Genomic DNA, 14,235 nt, shown 5'->3' with positions numbered 1-14,235 from the left:
ACTTAATGAATGAATATTTAAAATTTACTTTTGTCATTAATTTGGAACCTAAATTATTTCTGACATTCTTCTTTAAAAACATTATTAAAAAGATCCCAAATAATAACATCGCTAAAATTAAAATTTATTAATTGAAAAAAAAAAAGATAAAATTTTCATTCTTTAGAAATCGCCTCCCGTTGGCGCGGAGCTGACGTGGTTTCTTTTATATCCACAAATGATTTGTGACGACGGAGGGGAAGCTTTCTGTTCAGTGCTCGTTCCAATGGCGATTTCTATGGCTCTTACGAAGATCAACCTCCTCCGATTTCCTCCATCGTCTTCCTCCCGCTCTTCCTTCAAGCCTGCGCGCTGCTCATCTCTCCAACAGGTTCAATTACAGGTATACAGAATTCATGTGCTCTCAAGGAAGCTTCAACTCTAGCGTCTTCAAACTACGCGATTCATTCTATTTCTTACTGTTTTCCAATTTTCTTCAAGGCTGACTCAACAATTGCATGTGAACCTTGTAACGGTGAAGGATGGATAGTGTGTGATTTCTGTAAAGGGCAGAAGACTAACGTGAAGGCCGAGAACAATCGTATCTACCGACGATGTCCATCTTGCAGAGCCGTAAGTATACTGCCAACTGCTATCTTCATTAGTACAATGCCGTCGCAGTAATGCGATGAATTTGTGATAAAATTGCACGTATGCTGTCAATATTTTGATTATCTTTTACGAGACTCTCGTTTAAACGAGGATATCTGAGGTTTTTGGTATTGGTAAACGTAGAATCTTGTATAGACTCTTCTGAACTCAGAAGTGAAACGTTTTGTTTACCAAAGCACTGGAGTTCCTGAATCGATTTTTACTGGCCAATATTTTTTTCTCTCTATCGAATTCTGTTCTTATTTTTCTCACAGCTTCCTTGGTGTAATTCCTGATATTTGATCCACTAACACTCCATTCAGCCCCTTCTTTAAGAATTAATCAATTATACTGGCAACTAGCTTAGATTACTGTTAAGAGACATTATAGTCGATTTTGATGATGCTAAGTTTCTTAAAACCTCTATAGCTTGGTAGAAATGTGATTTAGTAAATATTATAAGCAGAATAAGTGTTGTGAACTGGTCCTTTAAACTTATCTAATATGAGTTCCCCTACCAAATAGCATACCACTGATCGAAAAGAGTTAACCAGACTTACTATATCAACCCGGTAGTTCAATAGCCTACATCATCATCTTAACGATGATGTGATCCCACAAGCGAACTTACCATTAAATCTTGGTTGAGTTAAATTTATCATCCCACTATTCTCAGAATAAGAAGTTGTTAACAACCAACTGAAGCGCATAATTCATTGAGTTTCTTTTTGATCTCTCTTTACTTGCCAATGAAAGTGTGATGAAGTACCCTGCTACTTAGCTGATATAAAACATGTAGCATTGTCGTGTTGGAGCATTTTGTTCATATATGCCCGTGAACCAGTGCTTGGTATCTATAACTTTTGTTGTGGAGATACCTGATATCCTTTGTTCTTTTGTTTGCATATACTCGATTACTGACTTAAAAGCCTAACAAGGCACTCCAATTGTGACAGGTCGGATATGTTCTATGTTCAAAGTGCAAGGTGTTCAAGTGTGTCACTTTCCCAAACTTCAGTGACGGTTCTGATCTATCCTTCTGAATCTCTAATATCTATCGAATGATATGAAGTGTAGAAATCTTTGTTGAATACATTTTCTGTTGGAAACAACATCTGTTAATATTAACCAGTACATTTAATCTATCATCTTTCATACATCGGACAGTGGCCCCTGTCCTTGTATATGTACAAATGTAAAACATTATTCATTAATTGACAGTTAACTTGTTCTATTTCTCTATTATTTTTACTATGACGACATTGAAGAATTATGATCTACAATCATGAAAGAAATGTTCAAGGGATGGTTCATGAAATCTTTTTTTCCCCGGGGTGGGGGGGAGTTGAGTTTTTGGAGCTCTCATCACCAATGCGATGTTCTTCTCATTGCCTAAGGCTTGTAGAAAAGAAATGTTGTATTTTATTTAATGTGCTTGACCATTGAGTATTTATCCTACCAGAGCTAATGAATTTATTCTTGGTTTATGGCTTTCGCTTGTTTTAATATTGAAATCACTGAGGAATATGCAGGAGCTAAAATATGCAGGAGCTAAACTTCTTGGATGCTTGAAGAGGTGGATTTCAATTCCGTTACATGTCTTCATTGATCTGAAATTATTTTCATGTTCGCATAACTTATGTAATCTCTTATCAACATGCATTATGTGCAGTGGCCATTATTTTCTTCCTTCACATAATTCCTAATTTACTGGTTGATGTATAAATCGAGGCTTTGTCTGTGTCTATGCCAATGGCTGTATACCTTAAGCTCCTCTTCTTCTCTCCAATTTATCTCTTGGTAGAATCTATCCGTACTTCATTTCATCCTTTGCAACTAATTATTTGCAGCGACTTTTCATTCTTAAAGGTTTGGGTTAATGATATCGTCAAACTGTCCATCTGCCTAATGATGTTTGAAAATTTTTGTATGCCTCGTGTTATAGCTCTTTGTAACTTTTGGATCTATATTTCTGTAATGTTTTAGTCCCTTTGATAAAAAGGTGAAAAGTAATTCAATGACTTGCTATTTGGATAGATGCCACTAACATGTCATGGAACCCAAAAGAAATATTTATTTTAATTGTAAGCATCAAGAGTAAATTGACTCATTAAGAACAATTTTGTATACTAAATTAAAAAATCTTTAAGGACCAAAACATTACATAGGGTTCAAATATGGAGATTAGAAATTGTTCTAACTCAGCTATTATAACCAAAACAGTAGATAAATTTGTGCACCAAAACTGCAGGTAAGGTAATATTTGTTCAGCATTTTTTTCCCGGAATAATCTTACTCCAATCTCTAGCATCTCTTCTTTTTCCTCACCATTTTTAACTGAAAGGTACCTTACATGTTCTTACCTGAAAGATATCTTGCGTTGTCTCCCATATTCCAAAGTGCGGAGAAATGTAAGCTATCTTTCTCCCACTTCCCAGATATGTTGGTGAGATATAATTATTCTGAGCTGTTCTTTTTCTAACTGCTGCTACATAGTTTCTGGATTAGCTAGCTATCTCCACTTTCTGGATCCATGTAGCTGGAAACATACGTACCTGTACATGTTTGTGCATGTGTGTGTATATATATTTACATATCTTCAAGTTAATCTTGCTTTTCTTTTTGAAGTAAATTTGATGCTAACCTCTTCTGTGATGTTGTCTTTCTTAATATTAATGACATTTGAAACCTTATCTGATATTTATTATCGACTTTCTGAATCGATCTTCTCCGCATTTGAAGAAAACTAGGTGCTATTTCCTCTTTAGGCACTCCTTTGTCAATTCCTGACATGTATTTGGAGTTGTAGCTTACTGAGCCTGGGTCTGATACAACTGTTATTAGGATAGAATGAGGAATATTCTTAGAGTATCAAGAATATATTACTAAGTAATTAGGGAAGTAGTTAGGAGGGATTTGTTATAGAGTGAGTGAAAAAGGGATTGAGGTATGTGATTATTTAGCGTGGGTTAGACTTGAATAAGAATATTAAAGAGAGGGAGGGTCCATCTTTTATATTTCAATATATTTCTAGTTGTTTGGTTCCTATCAGGATCTTTATCATTTTGAGCTTGAATCATCTTTATTGATTCTGCTATTTATTAATTCTGTTACTTTTATGATGTGAACGTGAATCGTGTGATAGTCCTGTATAAAAGATGTCACGTTAACAAAACTGTACCACCAGTAAATCAAAGCAAAATAACGTAGGAGTTGATTAAAACAAAATAAAATGTTACTATTTTATCTCATACTTTTATATTTACTTTGTCAATGGAAGTTTGGTTCCATAAGATTAGTGAGAATTCCTTCTAGTTTATTAGCATTTATCACGATTCTTATTCTTGAAGAATGGAACGGCAATGAAAGGCAAACCAACACATTTAAGAGTCTTAAGTAGTAATTATCCACTACCCTCAGATTGACTTGCATTTGATCAAGCATAAAACATTAGCTCAAACCACAGAGTTTGCGTCTTTAGATTAATGACTCAAACTTTGATTAATTTGAGAAGCATGCTTGATTGCCTCTTACGACCGCTTTCTCAAAGTCAAATGATATGCATTATTTATTAATCTCTCCATTCATACTTTTTCAGGGTCTTTGCTTAGCGGCTTCCATCTCCCAGCTTCAGTGGAAATATGAGGTGGCGAAAGCTTTCAAGAAAACTTCCAAGATGATCATCTTGCAGGTCAGCCATTCTTCTTTTGTTTTATAGTTCTCTATATATTGGAAAATCCTACCTCACTTGAAACTGCTGCCTTAAAATGACCCTATACCTAGCAGTAACCAAAATGCCTCCAAAATGAAAACAAGCTTTGTAGGTATGATGGGTTGGTGTAAAGGTGGGTTGAAAATATAGAATGAGGAATTGCATGTTCTGTCGTCTCAGTATTTGAAGCTATTGCTTATCCACAATGCAATGCCTTATGACTCTATTAAGAAAATGGGGGAAAAAGAAACACATCTTTTGATGAATAGACAGCTGAAAATAAACAATTATTTGAACTTTCCATGAATGCACCATATAGAAGAAAGTTGTTTGAAAGCAACCTAGTCCACATTGCAATGGGTGGGTGAGCGTCTTGGGATGGCATATTCCTTTAAATGGCCACTCCTCCAAGCCAAGTTGGTGAGATTTTATTAGCCAGCTTTCTCGAAAAGTTAATTCTTTTTATTCTTAATTCCAATTTCAACGAAAGGTGGGGTGAGCCTCCAAAGGACAGTCCAATTAGCAAAGGCTTGGAGTTTTTTTGGTCATATTGACTTAGAGGTCACCGGTTTGAATGTTCTGATCAGTTTAATACAAAAAATCCGTGATATCTTCTAGGTCGGAGCTTTGTGGTGGGCGCGGGTGCTCCTAGATATAGAAGAGTAAAATTCCAACTCCCAGTTCTAAAAAAAAAGGGTAAGGATTCGAACCTCCTATCTCGAACCGGTGAGGCATGAAGCCTGAGTAAATTTTGATGGTTTTGTTAGGTTCTATTGAGCACTAAAACAATTACATGGTCTTACGTGGAGAACACAAACACACATGAATGCAAACAATTGTCTGCCACCACATCCCACTTTCAATTTTCAAACATCTTAATACAAAAGCCAACCCCCCATTACTAGCCCTATTATCCAATGGTTAGCATTTAGAAAAATTCTTCCTTGGCCTTCTCTAGATAAATCATCACCAACAACAACAACCTATCTATAAATATTCTTGTCCCTTGTTTTCTATGTTGCCTTTCAATTCGCATTGAGGAAAGTGTGGACATATACCCACTAGGTTTTGGCTTGTTCTATAAACGAGGACAGATGGACAAACTATGACAAAAGGAGGGGGAGAAAAAAGAAAATAAGTACCAATTACACTCGTTAGTTTAAAGAATTTGCGCATGATATTTTTGTGTTTAGAAATAAATTTAAGACTTGGATACTATTTCGTCTTTATACTTTCAAAATGTCTATTTTAATCTTTATATTTTTAACTTTGGTTTATTTTAGTTCATATACTTTCAAACCGTCTATTTTGATTCTTGTATTTTTAAAAAGTGATTATTTGATCTTTCATTTCCATTTTTGTGTCATTTCTTTCCATCACAATTTTAGTATGATACTTCACTCATTAAATTTATTGAAATGTAACAATGAAACTGTATTAAAGAATTTTCATTGTATATAAATTTATGTTAAAATTGTGTAAATAGGGATCAAAATGATCACCTTTTATAAATACGCAAATCATACAAAATACATGTTTTATTTCATGTGTATTACTTGTATTAGTTCTATCAAAAGGGTATAATAGTAAATTTTACAAACAATACAATTAACAATTTTTATACCTCACCAGAGTATAATTTATAATTATTTTAAAATGCAGTTGTCTTAGAATAAGTAAAAATCATACCAGGTCTTTTTTTAGTTGACATATAGGATAGAAATTTAAACCTTCGACATTTAGATGAGGATATATGCTTTAACAAATTTATGTTGGTAATAAGATAAAGTTCATTATTGATATACCTTAATGACTAAGAATATTAATTAAAAAAAAGTACCTTTTTCATGTTTAAAATGGATACGTATTCAATATATTAATCTGCCCTACCTAACAAATTAAGACTCCATTGAATTTTCCAAATTAAGTAAGATTCCCATCTAATATAGGTGCTAATTAATCTCAAAAAAATTAATAAACTTTCTTCTTCAATGCTCCTTTTAATGAATTCTTAGTTGAAAATATTATAAATGAATGTGGGTTTCTCACGAGTTATTTTTTAGTGTTTTTTTTTTCTGATATGATTAAATTAAAATATTTTGTACCTAATACGAGCTTTAGGGCCCCGTAGCTTTTACTTAGTGAATCAATGCCAAATTCCCCAAAAGCTCTAAATATTGTTAATTAATTAATCGTTTTATTTATTGAGTATTATATTGTGGCTGTGAAGGTCACACGAATTAAATATTAAGGTGGAGGAATGAACATCTTAAACTCAAAGAAATTGATTAAATAAAAATTAACAGCTAAAATTTAATTAATTAATTGTTTTTATTAAAAATATTTAATTTTTAATTTATTACCCTTCTCTAATATAATATTATTGATAATTTTAATTTTTTAATTTAAAATATAATTAGATTTTATAATAAAAGATTTAATATGTTTTACAAATTTCATTCTCATGTATTATTTTTCGGCACCACATTTCACTTCACAATTGATTCATTCTTTCTTTCCTACTCTTGCCTTTTTTTTTCTGTAAGATGAATCTTTACTTTTTCTCAAGTGAATAGTAAAGGAACGTCTTTCACTGTCAATATATTAAAGGATTAAATACTCTTTTATCTGTGTACTTTTAGTCGGTATAACTTTTGTTTATTTTAATCTCTATATTTTCAAAATTTATATTTTATTTTTTTTTACTTTAAAGAGGTGATCATTTGGTCTCTCTCCATCTTCATTTTTATCTAATTTATTTTATCAAAATTTTAGGATCAAATTCTTTACTCACTAAATTTCTTAAAATATAGTCATAAATTTATATTAAAGAGTTTTCATTGTGTATAAATTTTATGTTAAAGTTTTGTAAATAAGGACAAAAATGGTTACTTTTTAAAAGTGCAAGGGCCAATATTGACAAGTGGAAAGATTAAAATGACCCAAAGGAAATTCAAATATTTTGTTTGGTATTTTTTCAAATTGTTGCACAGTCACAAAATCACTGGAGTATCCGATACCTTGACAAATAGATAGGTGAATGTCGAATTCTTTCTCATGAGAATGAGCTATTCCCTTTGATTTAGTTTGTATATGACTCTATTGGTTAAGACATATATCTCCGATCAAAAGATTATGAATTAGAATTTTCGCCTCACATATTGTGAATTAGAATATCCATCCCACTTATTGCTCCACATATTATGAGTTAGTCTCCACCCCACATATTGCTGTATTTTTTTTTTTAAAATATCGATATATAGCCTTCTTTTGTGGGGTTTTGATACCTTCCAAGTATATGGGATTTTCTAATATTCTATGGTATATGAAGATGGATGGAAGGTTATGAGGGTTTGAAGCAATTTTAATTGTGATTAAAGTTACTTAATTTTACATTTAATCTATTGTTTAAATTAGGCAATAAGAATATAAAACATTTAAATTAAAGTAAAGGTTTTTGGGAAGTATTTCGAGTAAAAATTATTTTAATTATAAACACTTTAGTAAAAAGTGGTTAGTAACAAATTGCATTGATGATTTGTTCTACTTTTTAAAAGTTTTTTTTTATTAATTTTTTTATCAAGCAATTAGGTCAAAAATGCTCTCCAAATATTTTTTCACAAAGCAATTTTTTACTTTTTTTTTTCAGCACTTTTATATTACTTTCAAATATGAAGATTTTAAAGATTTTAAATTAGGAGTATTTTTAGTCAGGTCAAAAACCATCTCAAACATGGCTTTGAGTCTTTGATACTATTTTTTTTTAAAATAAATTATACGTAAATAGGTAGCTTAAAAAATGTTAAAGGAAACATACAAGACAAAAACAACAAATATTGTTTGTGTTTTCTATTTTGAAACCGTTTTGAAAACTTCTTGTACCAAATAAATTTTCTACATTAAAAAATTGTTCTTTTCTAATTCTAAGAAATGAAAAACGTTATGTAAACCATTATCTTGAGTGCATTTTTTTTTAGTAAAAGGGCAGACGAAATAAATAAATAAAATTTATGCTGTCTTCGGCACCTATTTCATTTCTAACCACTACTAAAAAAAATTAAAAACCCTTCATTTATTTTTTCTAAAAAAATATCTCTCTTCATTTATTGTTTCTTTTTTTTTTTTTTTTGATAAAAAACCTAAATATTGTTCTTGCTTGGTGCTTTCATTCTATTCTCATCTTTTCATGCCTTTCGTAGGTTCCTTGTTATGTTCCACTTTCTATATATATATGCACTTCACATTTATCGAAATAACAACCCTACCATTCTTGTGTATGTGCATATTTTTTCGGCTTTATGGGAATTTTCCCCTATAATGGTTGTTTTTTTTTTCTTTTAAAATATCTTGAAATTAAATTTTCTTTATTGGGTAAGAAATTTTAAGCAAAGCATAACTTTTGGGTGATTCGGAGAATGATATTTTAAAAGGGAAAATTTGTATATTTCTTTTTTTGGTTTCTAAGAAATGTTTCCAATAGTTTAATACAAATGGGGGGGAGGGGTTTTTATTTCATGTTTCTAATTTTTAAAACATGGAAAGAAAATCCTCTTTGATACATTTTTTTACTCATATAAAACGCATAAAAATGACAATATAACCTTGAGCTATTTTTTTATTTTCTAAACATATTTATAAGTAAAAGTTCTATAGCCTCAAACAAAAATTATTAATTCCATTAAGTGGTACGAAAAGCTGGCACGTTGTCATGATATGATAAAAATAGTAATGATACGCACTCGAGTGAGTTTTTAAGGACTAAATCGTACAATACAATTACCAAATAATTGAATTCGACATTAACATGATAAAGCAATCCAAACAAGTAGTAATTTACAAAAATTCATGTGCCAAGTACCAAAACTTTATAATTAATTTTCTTATTATCCGGGTAAGAGAAGAAAATAATAAATAGGAGAAAAGCAAATAATTAATTGGAAGAAAAAAAGAAGTCAAAACTATGTAATGAGATGAATTCATGGCCATTAATTTCAAGGGGAAAAAATCTTGGCGCCCCGCTAGTGTAGTGGGTAGGAACCGATTCCAACATTTTTCTTAGTACAACAAAATTTGAGGAATTAATTCTCATATTGACTTAACTTTTATTTTCGAATCCGTTCTCATATCTTGTTATACTTAAAAAAAAGATCCTATATACTCATTTTATGTGATTTTCTTTATTGAATTTGAAGTATTAGTATGATTCACTCGTTTTTTTAAGGAAAAAAGAAGATATAAACCCAAAAATAAATTGAATCTCTATTTCATTACAACGGGTAGTATGAGAAGCAAGTTGGTATTAAGGTGATATACGTAAAGACAAAATTATTATGATTTTTTTTTTCTAATCCCAACGTTTTAGTTGATGGTATATATCTTAATTAAGTATGAATATTGATTGGTTGACGTGAGAGTGGAACTGATACCAACCAATCAGTTATAAGTTTATTTTTATTGGTAACCACAACGACGATTTGTCCGTCAGTGAAAAAGGAGAGGTAGAGAAGGAGAAGAGCGAAGAAAATGGAGAGAAAAAGAATAGAAGAGAGAGGGAGGGGCAGAGGTGAAGAATAGAGAGGGGGAGAAGGGCGGTGGGATGAATTTCAAAAAAAATTATAAAAAAGATATTTTTTTCTAAAAAAAATGCAATGTACCGTTTTGAGAAAACCAAGCAATTTTGCAGATTGCATTTATTATTATTGCAGTCTGCACAATTCAGGCTATTTTATTTTACTTTTTATGAAATAACTTATACGTCAATCAGTCGATTATGTTTATGTTTTTCGATCAGACCGATCGATCGAATAATCTATTTTGACATTGAAAAAATCAACACCAATCGATCGATGTCGATGGAATCAACTTTTTAAGAAATCTTATTCATCCTGGTTCTAACTAGTTAGTTGAACTATATTTAAATTTTAAGTTAAGAATTATAAATTAATATTTTTATTTATGTTTTCGAAAAAATTAGAAAAGGGAAGTTATCAAATATGGCATAAATGAATTAGATTATTGTTGATGGAGGAGTATTTGGTTGGGTATGTGGTTTAGTTTGGGGCATATTGGGAAAAGAATGAGAGAAAATGAAATGAAAAGTCCACTCCCATCTCCACCCATTCCTTTACTCTATATATATATTATAAGTTGAGTGGTTGCATTTGTGAGAATATCAGTAGAATTAACAAAGGAAGGATCTAGAGAGAGAAAGAGAGAGGATCTAGAGAGAGAAAATGGAATGGAAAGAGAGCTATTTGGATGTGATTTTGGTTCCTTTAGGATTTATGTTGACAGTGTGTTACCATGCATGGCTATGGCATAAGGTTCGAACTCAGCCCTTCACCACCATCATTGGAATCAACAGCTCTGGTCGACGCTTCTGGGTTTCTGCCATGATGAAGGTATCAATAACTACTTTCTCTCTCTAACATATTTCTCTCTCCTTTCTCGAGAAAGTAGTTTCTCTCCTCAAATTTACCTTAAGTTTTTGGATTCATCGATAACTTAATCATGTTCAGATGAAGAGGTTCTGTGTATTGTTGGTTTCTCCTCGTTCGTACAAATTTACAACTTCATAAGTGGGGGAGAGTGGTAAACACGATTAAATTTACTGTTGATATCTAACATTTTACTTATATACCCTCCTGTCGAAGGTTAAAATTTATTGGTAACATACCTCTGCATGATGGAAATTATAGTTTTTAATTAATTCTCCAAACTTTTAAGGAAGTGACAAAGTTTGTCGTTCCTCGATTATAAGTTCTCGTTGACCACGAGGCCTATAAGAACTATGGACAAGTGTTTGGTAGGTCAACGATCCAATGAATCGGGTGCGACTGATTTAAGTTGTCTAAATGTTTTATTTTTATTAAATTTTACCCAAGTATATATAACATAGGGAATAACTAAAATGGTTAAAAGATAAGGGATTAATGAATTTAGTTTTTTTTTTATCTTCTAAACTTTTTGAGTTTGATGCAAAATTTTGGCTCTTCCATAAGCTTCTTCTTCTTCATTGATGAATTTTAATTTCTGTCGTCTTAAATTGGCTTCTGGTTCATGGCAGCCATTAAGGAAAACAGATGCCATGCATATGCAAATGCAAATGCATAGAAAATGAATATGAAATAATAATAAATTAAGAAAATATTTAATAAAGTTGCTTCAAAGTAAAGTTTCCATGAAATTAATACGTTTATCCTTATCCATAAGGACAAAATAACACACTCATCCATCATATTTTTTGTTTATTTTTTCATGCTTTTATATATGCATATTCAGGTTCTTTTATTATATAGTAATTGATGCCAAAAAGGCATATCTTATTAGTTTATATTGTTGGGTATAGTGGAATCCACCTATAATTTTAGTTTGTTTGCTATAAAATCGTAGTATTTTTTTTTCATAATGGGCTTTTCTTTTTAGTTTTATGTACTTTTTTTAATATTGAAAAAGTAATTTTAAAAAATACTTTTTTCTTTTCTTTTCCATATTGGCTAAGATTTAAATAATGTTTCCAAAAATGAAAAGAAGGAAAAAAAAAAAGGAAGTTGAAACAAACAAGACAGAAAACCAATAACTTGCTTAGGGAATTTTGATAATCTTCTGTTTCTCATTTTGCCATTCAGGAACTAAAAAATTTCATCATTTATATATTTGTATATAATCTTTTCATTTTAAAAAAATTTAGAAAGCAAATTAAAGAAAAATTAAAAAACTTGTGTCTTTTTATATATACTTTTTAAGTTACGACAAGAGTGATTGGTTTGATCGTATTGTATCGTATCGTTGTATGTAACTTTAGGACAATGAGAAGAAGAACATTCTAGCTGTCCAAACTCTTAGGAATGCGATCATGGGGTCAACTCTAATGGCGACGACCTCCATCCTCCTCTCCTCCGGGCTGGCTGCGATTCTGAGCAGCACGTACAGCATCAAGAAGCCGGTGAACGACTCGGTTTACGGCGCCCACGGCGAGTTCACGGTGTCTCTCAAATATGTGTCCCTCCTCACCATCTTCCTCTTCTCCTTCTTTTGCCACTCCCTCTCCATCAGATTTGTGAACCAAGTGAACGTTCTGATCAACAGCCCCCAAGACTCGTCGTCCCCCGTCACGCCCGACTACGTCTCGGAGCTCTTGGAGAAGGGCTTCGTCCTGAACACGGTCGGGAATCGCCTCTTCTACTCGGCTCTTCCTCTTCTGCTTTGGATATTTGGACCTGTGCTTGTGTTTCTCTGCTCTCTCACTATGGTCCCTGTGCTTTATAATCTTGACTTTGTTCTTGCCAATGCTCACAACAACACCAAGGTGCAAGCCAATGCTAATGCTAATCACAGCTTTGTGTAGCCAATAACACACACAAACAAATATTGATCATCAGTTAAAGGTGGCATATTGGGAATTTTGTCATGGGAGTGAAGGTGTGAAATTGATTAACAAAGTAAAAAAAAAAGGTGTTTTTTTTAACTTTACCTTATTCTAATCGTAATCGTCTAGAGAGAGCGACTATAGAGTAGATTCTCTGTTTCTTATGGAGGTGTTGATTCACAATAACAATAATTCTCGTGTTGAATTAATATTTTACATATATATATTTTAAAGATTCCACTTACATTATTTATAAGAGTCAAAAGTCTAATTCAGATGAGTCGAAATGCAGAAATGGCCTGGCTAAGGTTCATCTCAGATATATTATTTTGATGATGATTTTTGTTTACTACTAGTTTTCTTTGTTTTTGTTTTGCAATCTTCTCCAAAATGCTTTTAAAATCTTGGTTTTTTTTTTCTTTATTTGAAAGTAGTATTGAAAAATAGTTTTTAAAAAGGAGTAAGATCAGCAAACAAGCTTTGGATTTTATAAAAATAGAAGTCTGTAAATAAAATTGTTATACAAATAACCCAAAATAACAGCTCTAAAAAACACGTGGTTAAAATTTATTTTAAAAATGTTTTTTAGAAAAGTGAAAAACTAAATCGAATATTGTTAGTAAATATGCTTAATTTAATTAAAAATAAAAAACAAAATTATTGTTAGAATGATGGTGTTTTATATTTAGCACTTTATTTTCTTTTAGATTTAATGGGAGTTTGTGACTTATGTAAGAAGGAATATAAATGAGAAATATGAGGTTAGAAAAAGAGAGAATGTATACTTTAATGCCAACCTTATGGAATATATGAAATTTTATCATTTTAAATTCATTATTATGTAAAAAAATATGTAAATTTAGGTTTTAGATTCTAATTAATTAATTGTTCTATTTGAATATTCCATCTTTATGTTCTTTCAATCCTTCACTTTCTCTCTAAGCTTTGGAGAATATTACTTTTAAAGTTGGCAGTGGTCTATTATTAAAATATTCTTAACTCCATTAAAAAAATCACTTAGAATCTTCAACATGTATCAAATTTTTAATCATAAAAGAAATATTAAGTTTTTTAAATTTATATTGAAAGGATTATTTAATTATGAATGATAATTAATTAATGAATAAATTGAGAGATTTTAATTAGTTGGATAAAATAATTATTATAATTATTTCTTAATTGAAATTGATTTTTTTTAGTACAACAATTGAACTTGATTAAATACTATTTCCTTTACTATCCTATATCCATGTGGGAGCGAGGACACTATTTTATTATTTGTTTTTCTAGAGAGGATTTTTTTTTTGAAAAGAAAGAGAAGAAATTTAATTATAATTTGTCTCGCCTCCCAATGTTTACTAGACATTAGAGTTAATATAAGCATAACTCGTAATTGACATGTTCTTCTTCGAGGTCGGAAGTTCGATTTCTCATATCCCTAAATTTTTGTACTGAAAAAAAAATTGATAAACATTACAAAATTCCATAAAGATTCAATAAATTTGATGGGATAATTATTAAATTT

The 14,235-nt window shown here is 31.0% G+C and overlaps 2 protein-coding genes across 2 annotated transcripts; both read left to right on the top strand.

Moving 5' to 3' along the window:
- Positions 1-66: 66 nt before the first annotated feature.
- LOC111004819 (chaperone protein dnaJ-like protein) lies at positions 67-1,864 on the top strand. Its single transcript, XM_022276025.2, has 3 exons — positions 67-382; positions 481-612; positions 1,587-1,864. The coding sequence occupies exons 1-3, from the start codon at positions 218-220 to the stop codon at positions 1,671-1,673; spliced, it is 384 nt and encodes a 127-aa protein (XP_022131717.2). The 5' UTR covers positions 67-217; the 3' UTR covers positions 1,674-1,864.
- On the top strand, positions 1,587-12,959 carry LOC111004681 (uncharacterized). The gene is made up of 5 exons (XM_022275803.2): positions 1,587-1,653; positions 2,163-2,206; positions 4,229-4,321; positions 10,666-10,743; positions 12,147-12,959. The coding sequence occupies exons 2-5, from the start codon at positions 2,195-2,197 to the stop codon at positions 12,687-12,689; spliced, it is 726 nt and encodes a 241-aa protein (XP_022131495.2). The 5' UTR covers positions 1,587-1,653; positions 2,163-2,194; the 3' UTR covers positions 12,690-12,959.
- The last annotated feature ends 1,276 nt before the right edge of the window (positions 12,960-14,235 follow it).

The sequence above is a fragment of the Momordica charantia genome (assembly GCF_013281855.1).
Source record: "Momordica charantia cultivar OHB3-1 chromosome 8 unlocalized genomic scaffold, Mcharantia_2.0 BLBB01000008.1, whole genome shotgun sequence".
In the NCBI taxonomy this organism is placed as follows: domain Eukaryota; kingdom Viridiplantae; phylum Streptophyta; class Magnoliopsida; order Cucurbitales; family Cucurbitaceae; genus Momordica; species Momordica charantia.
This window is presented reverse-complemented; position numbering and strand designations above follow the sequence as displayed.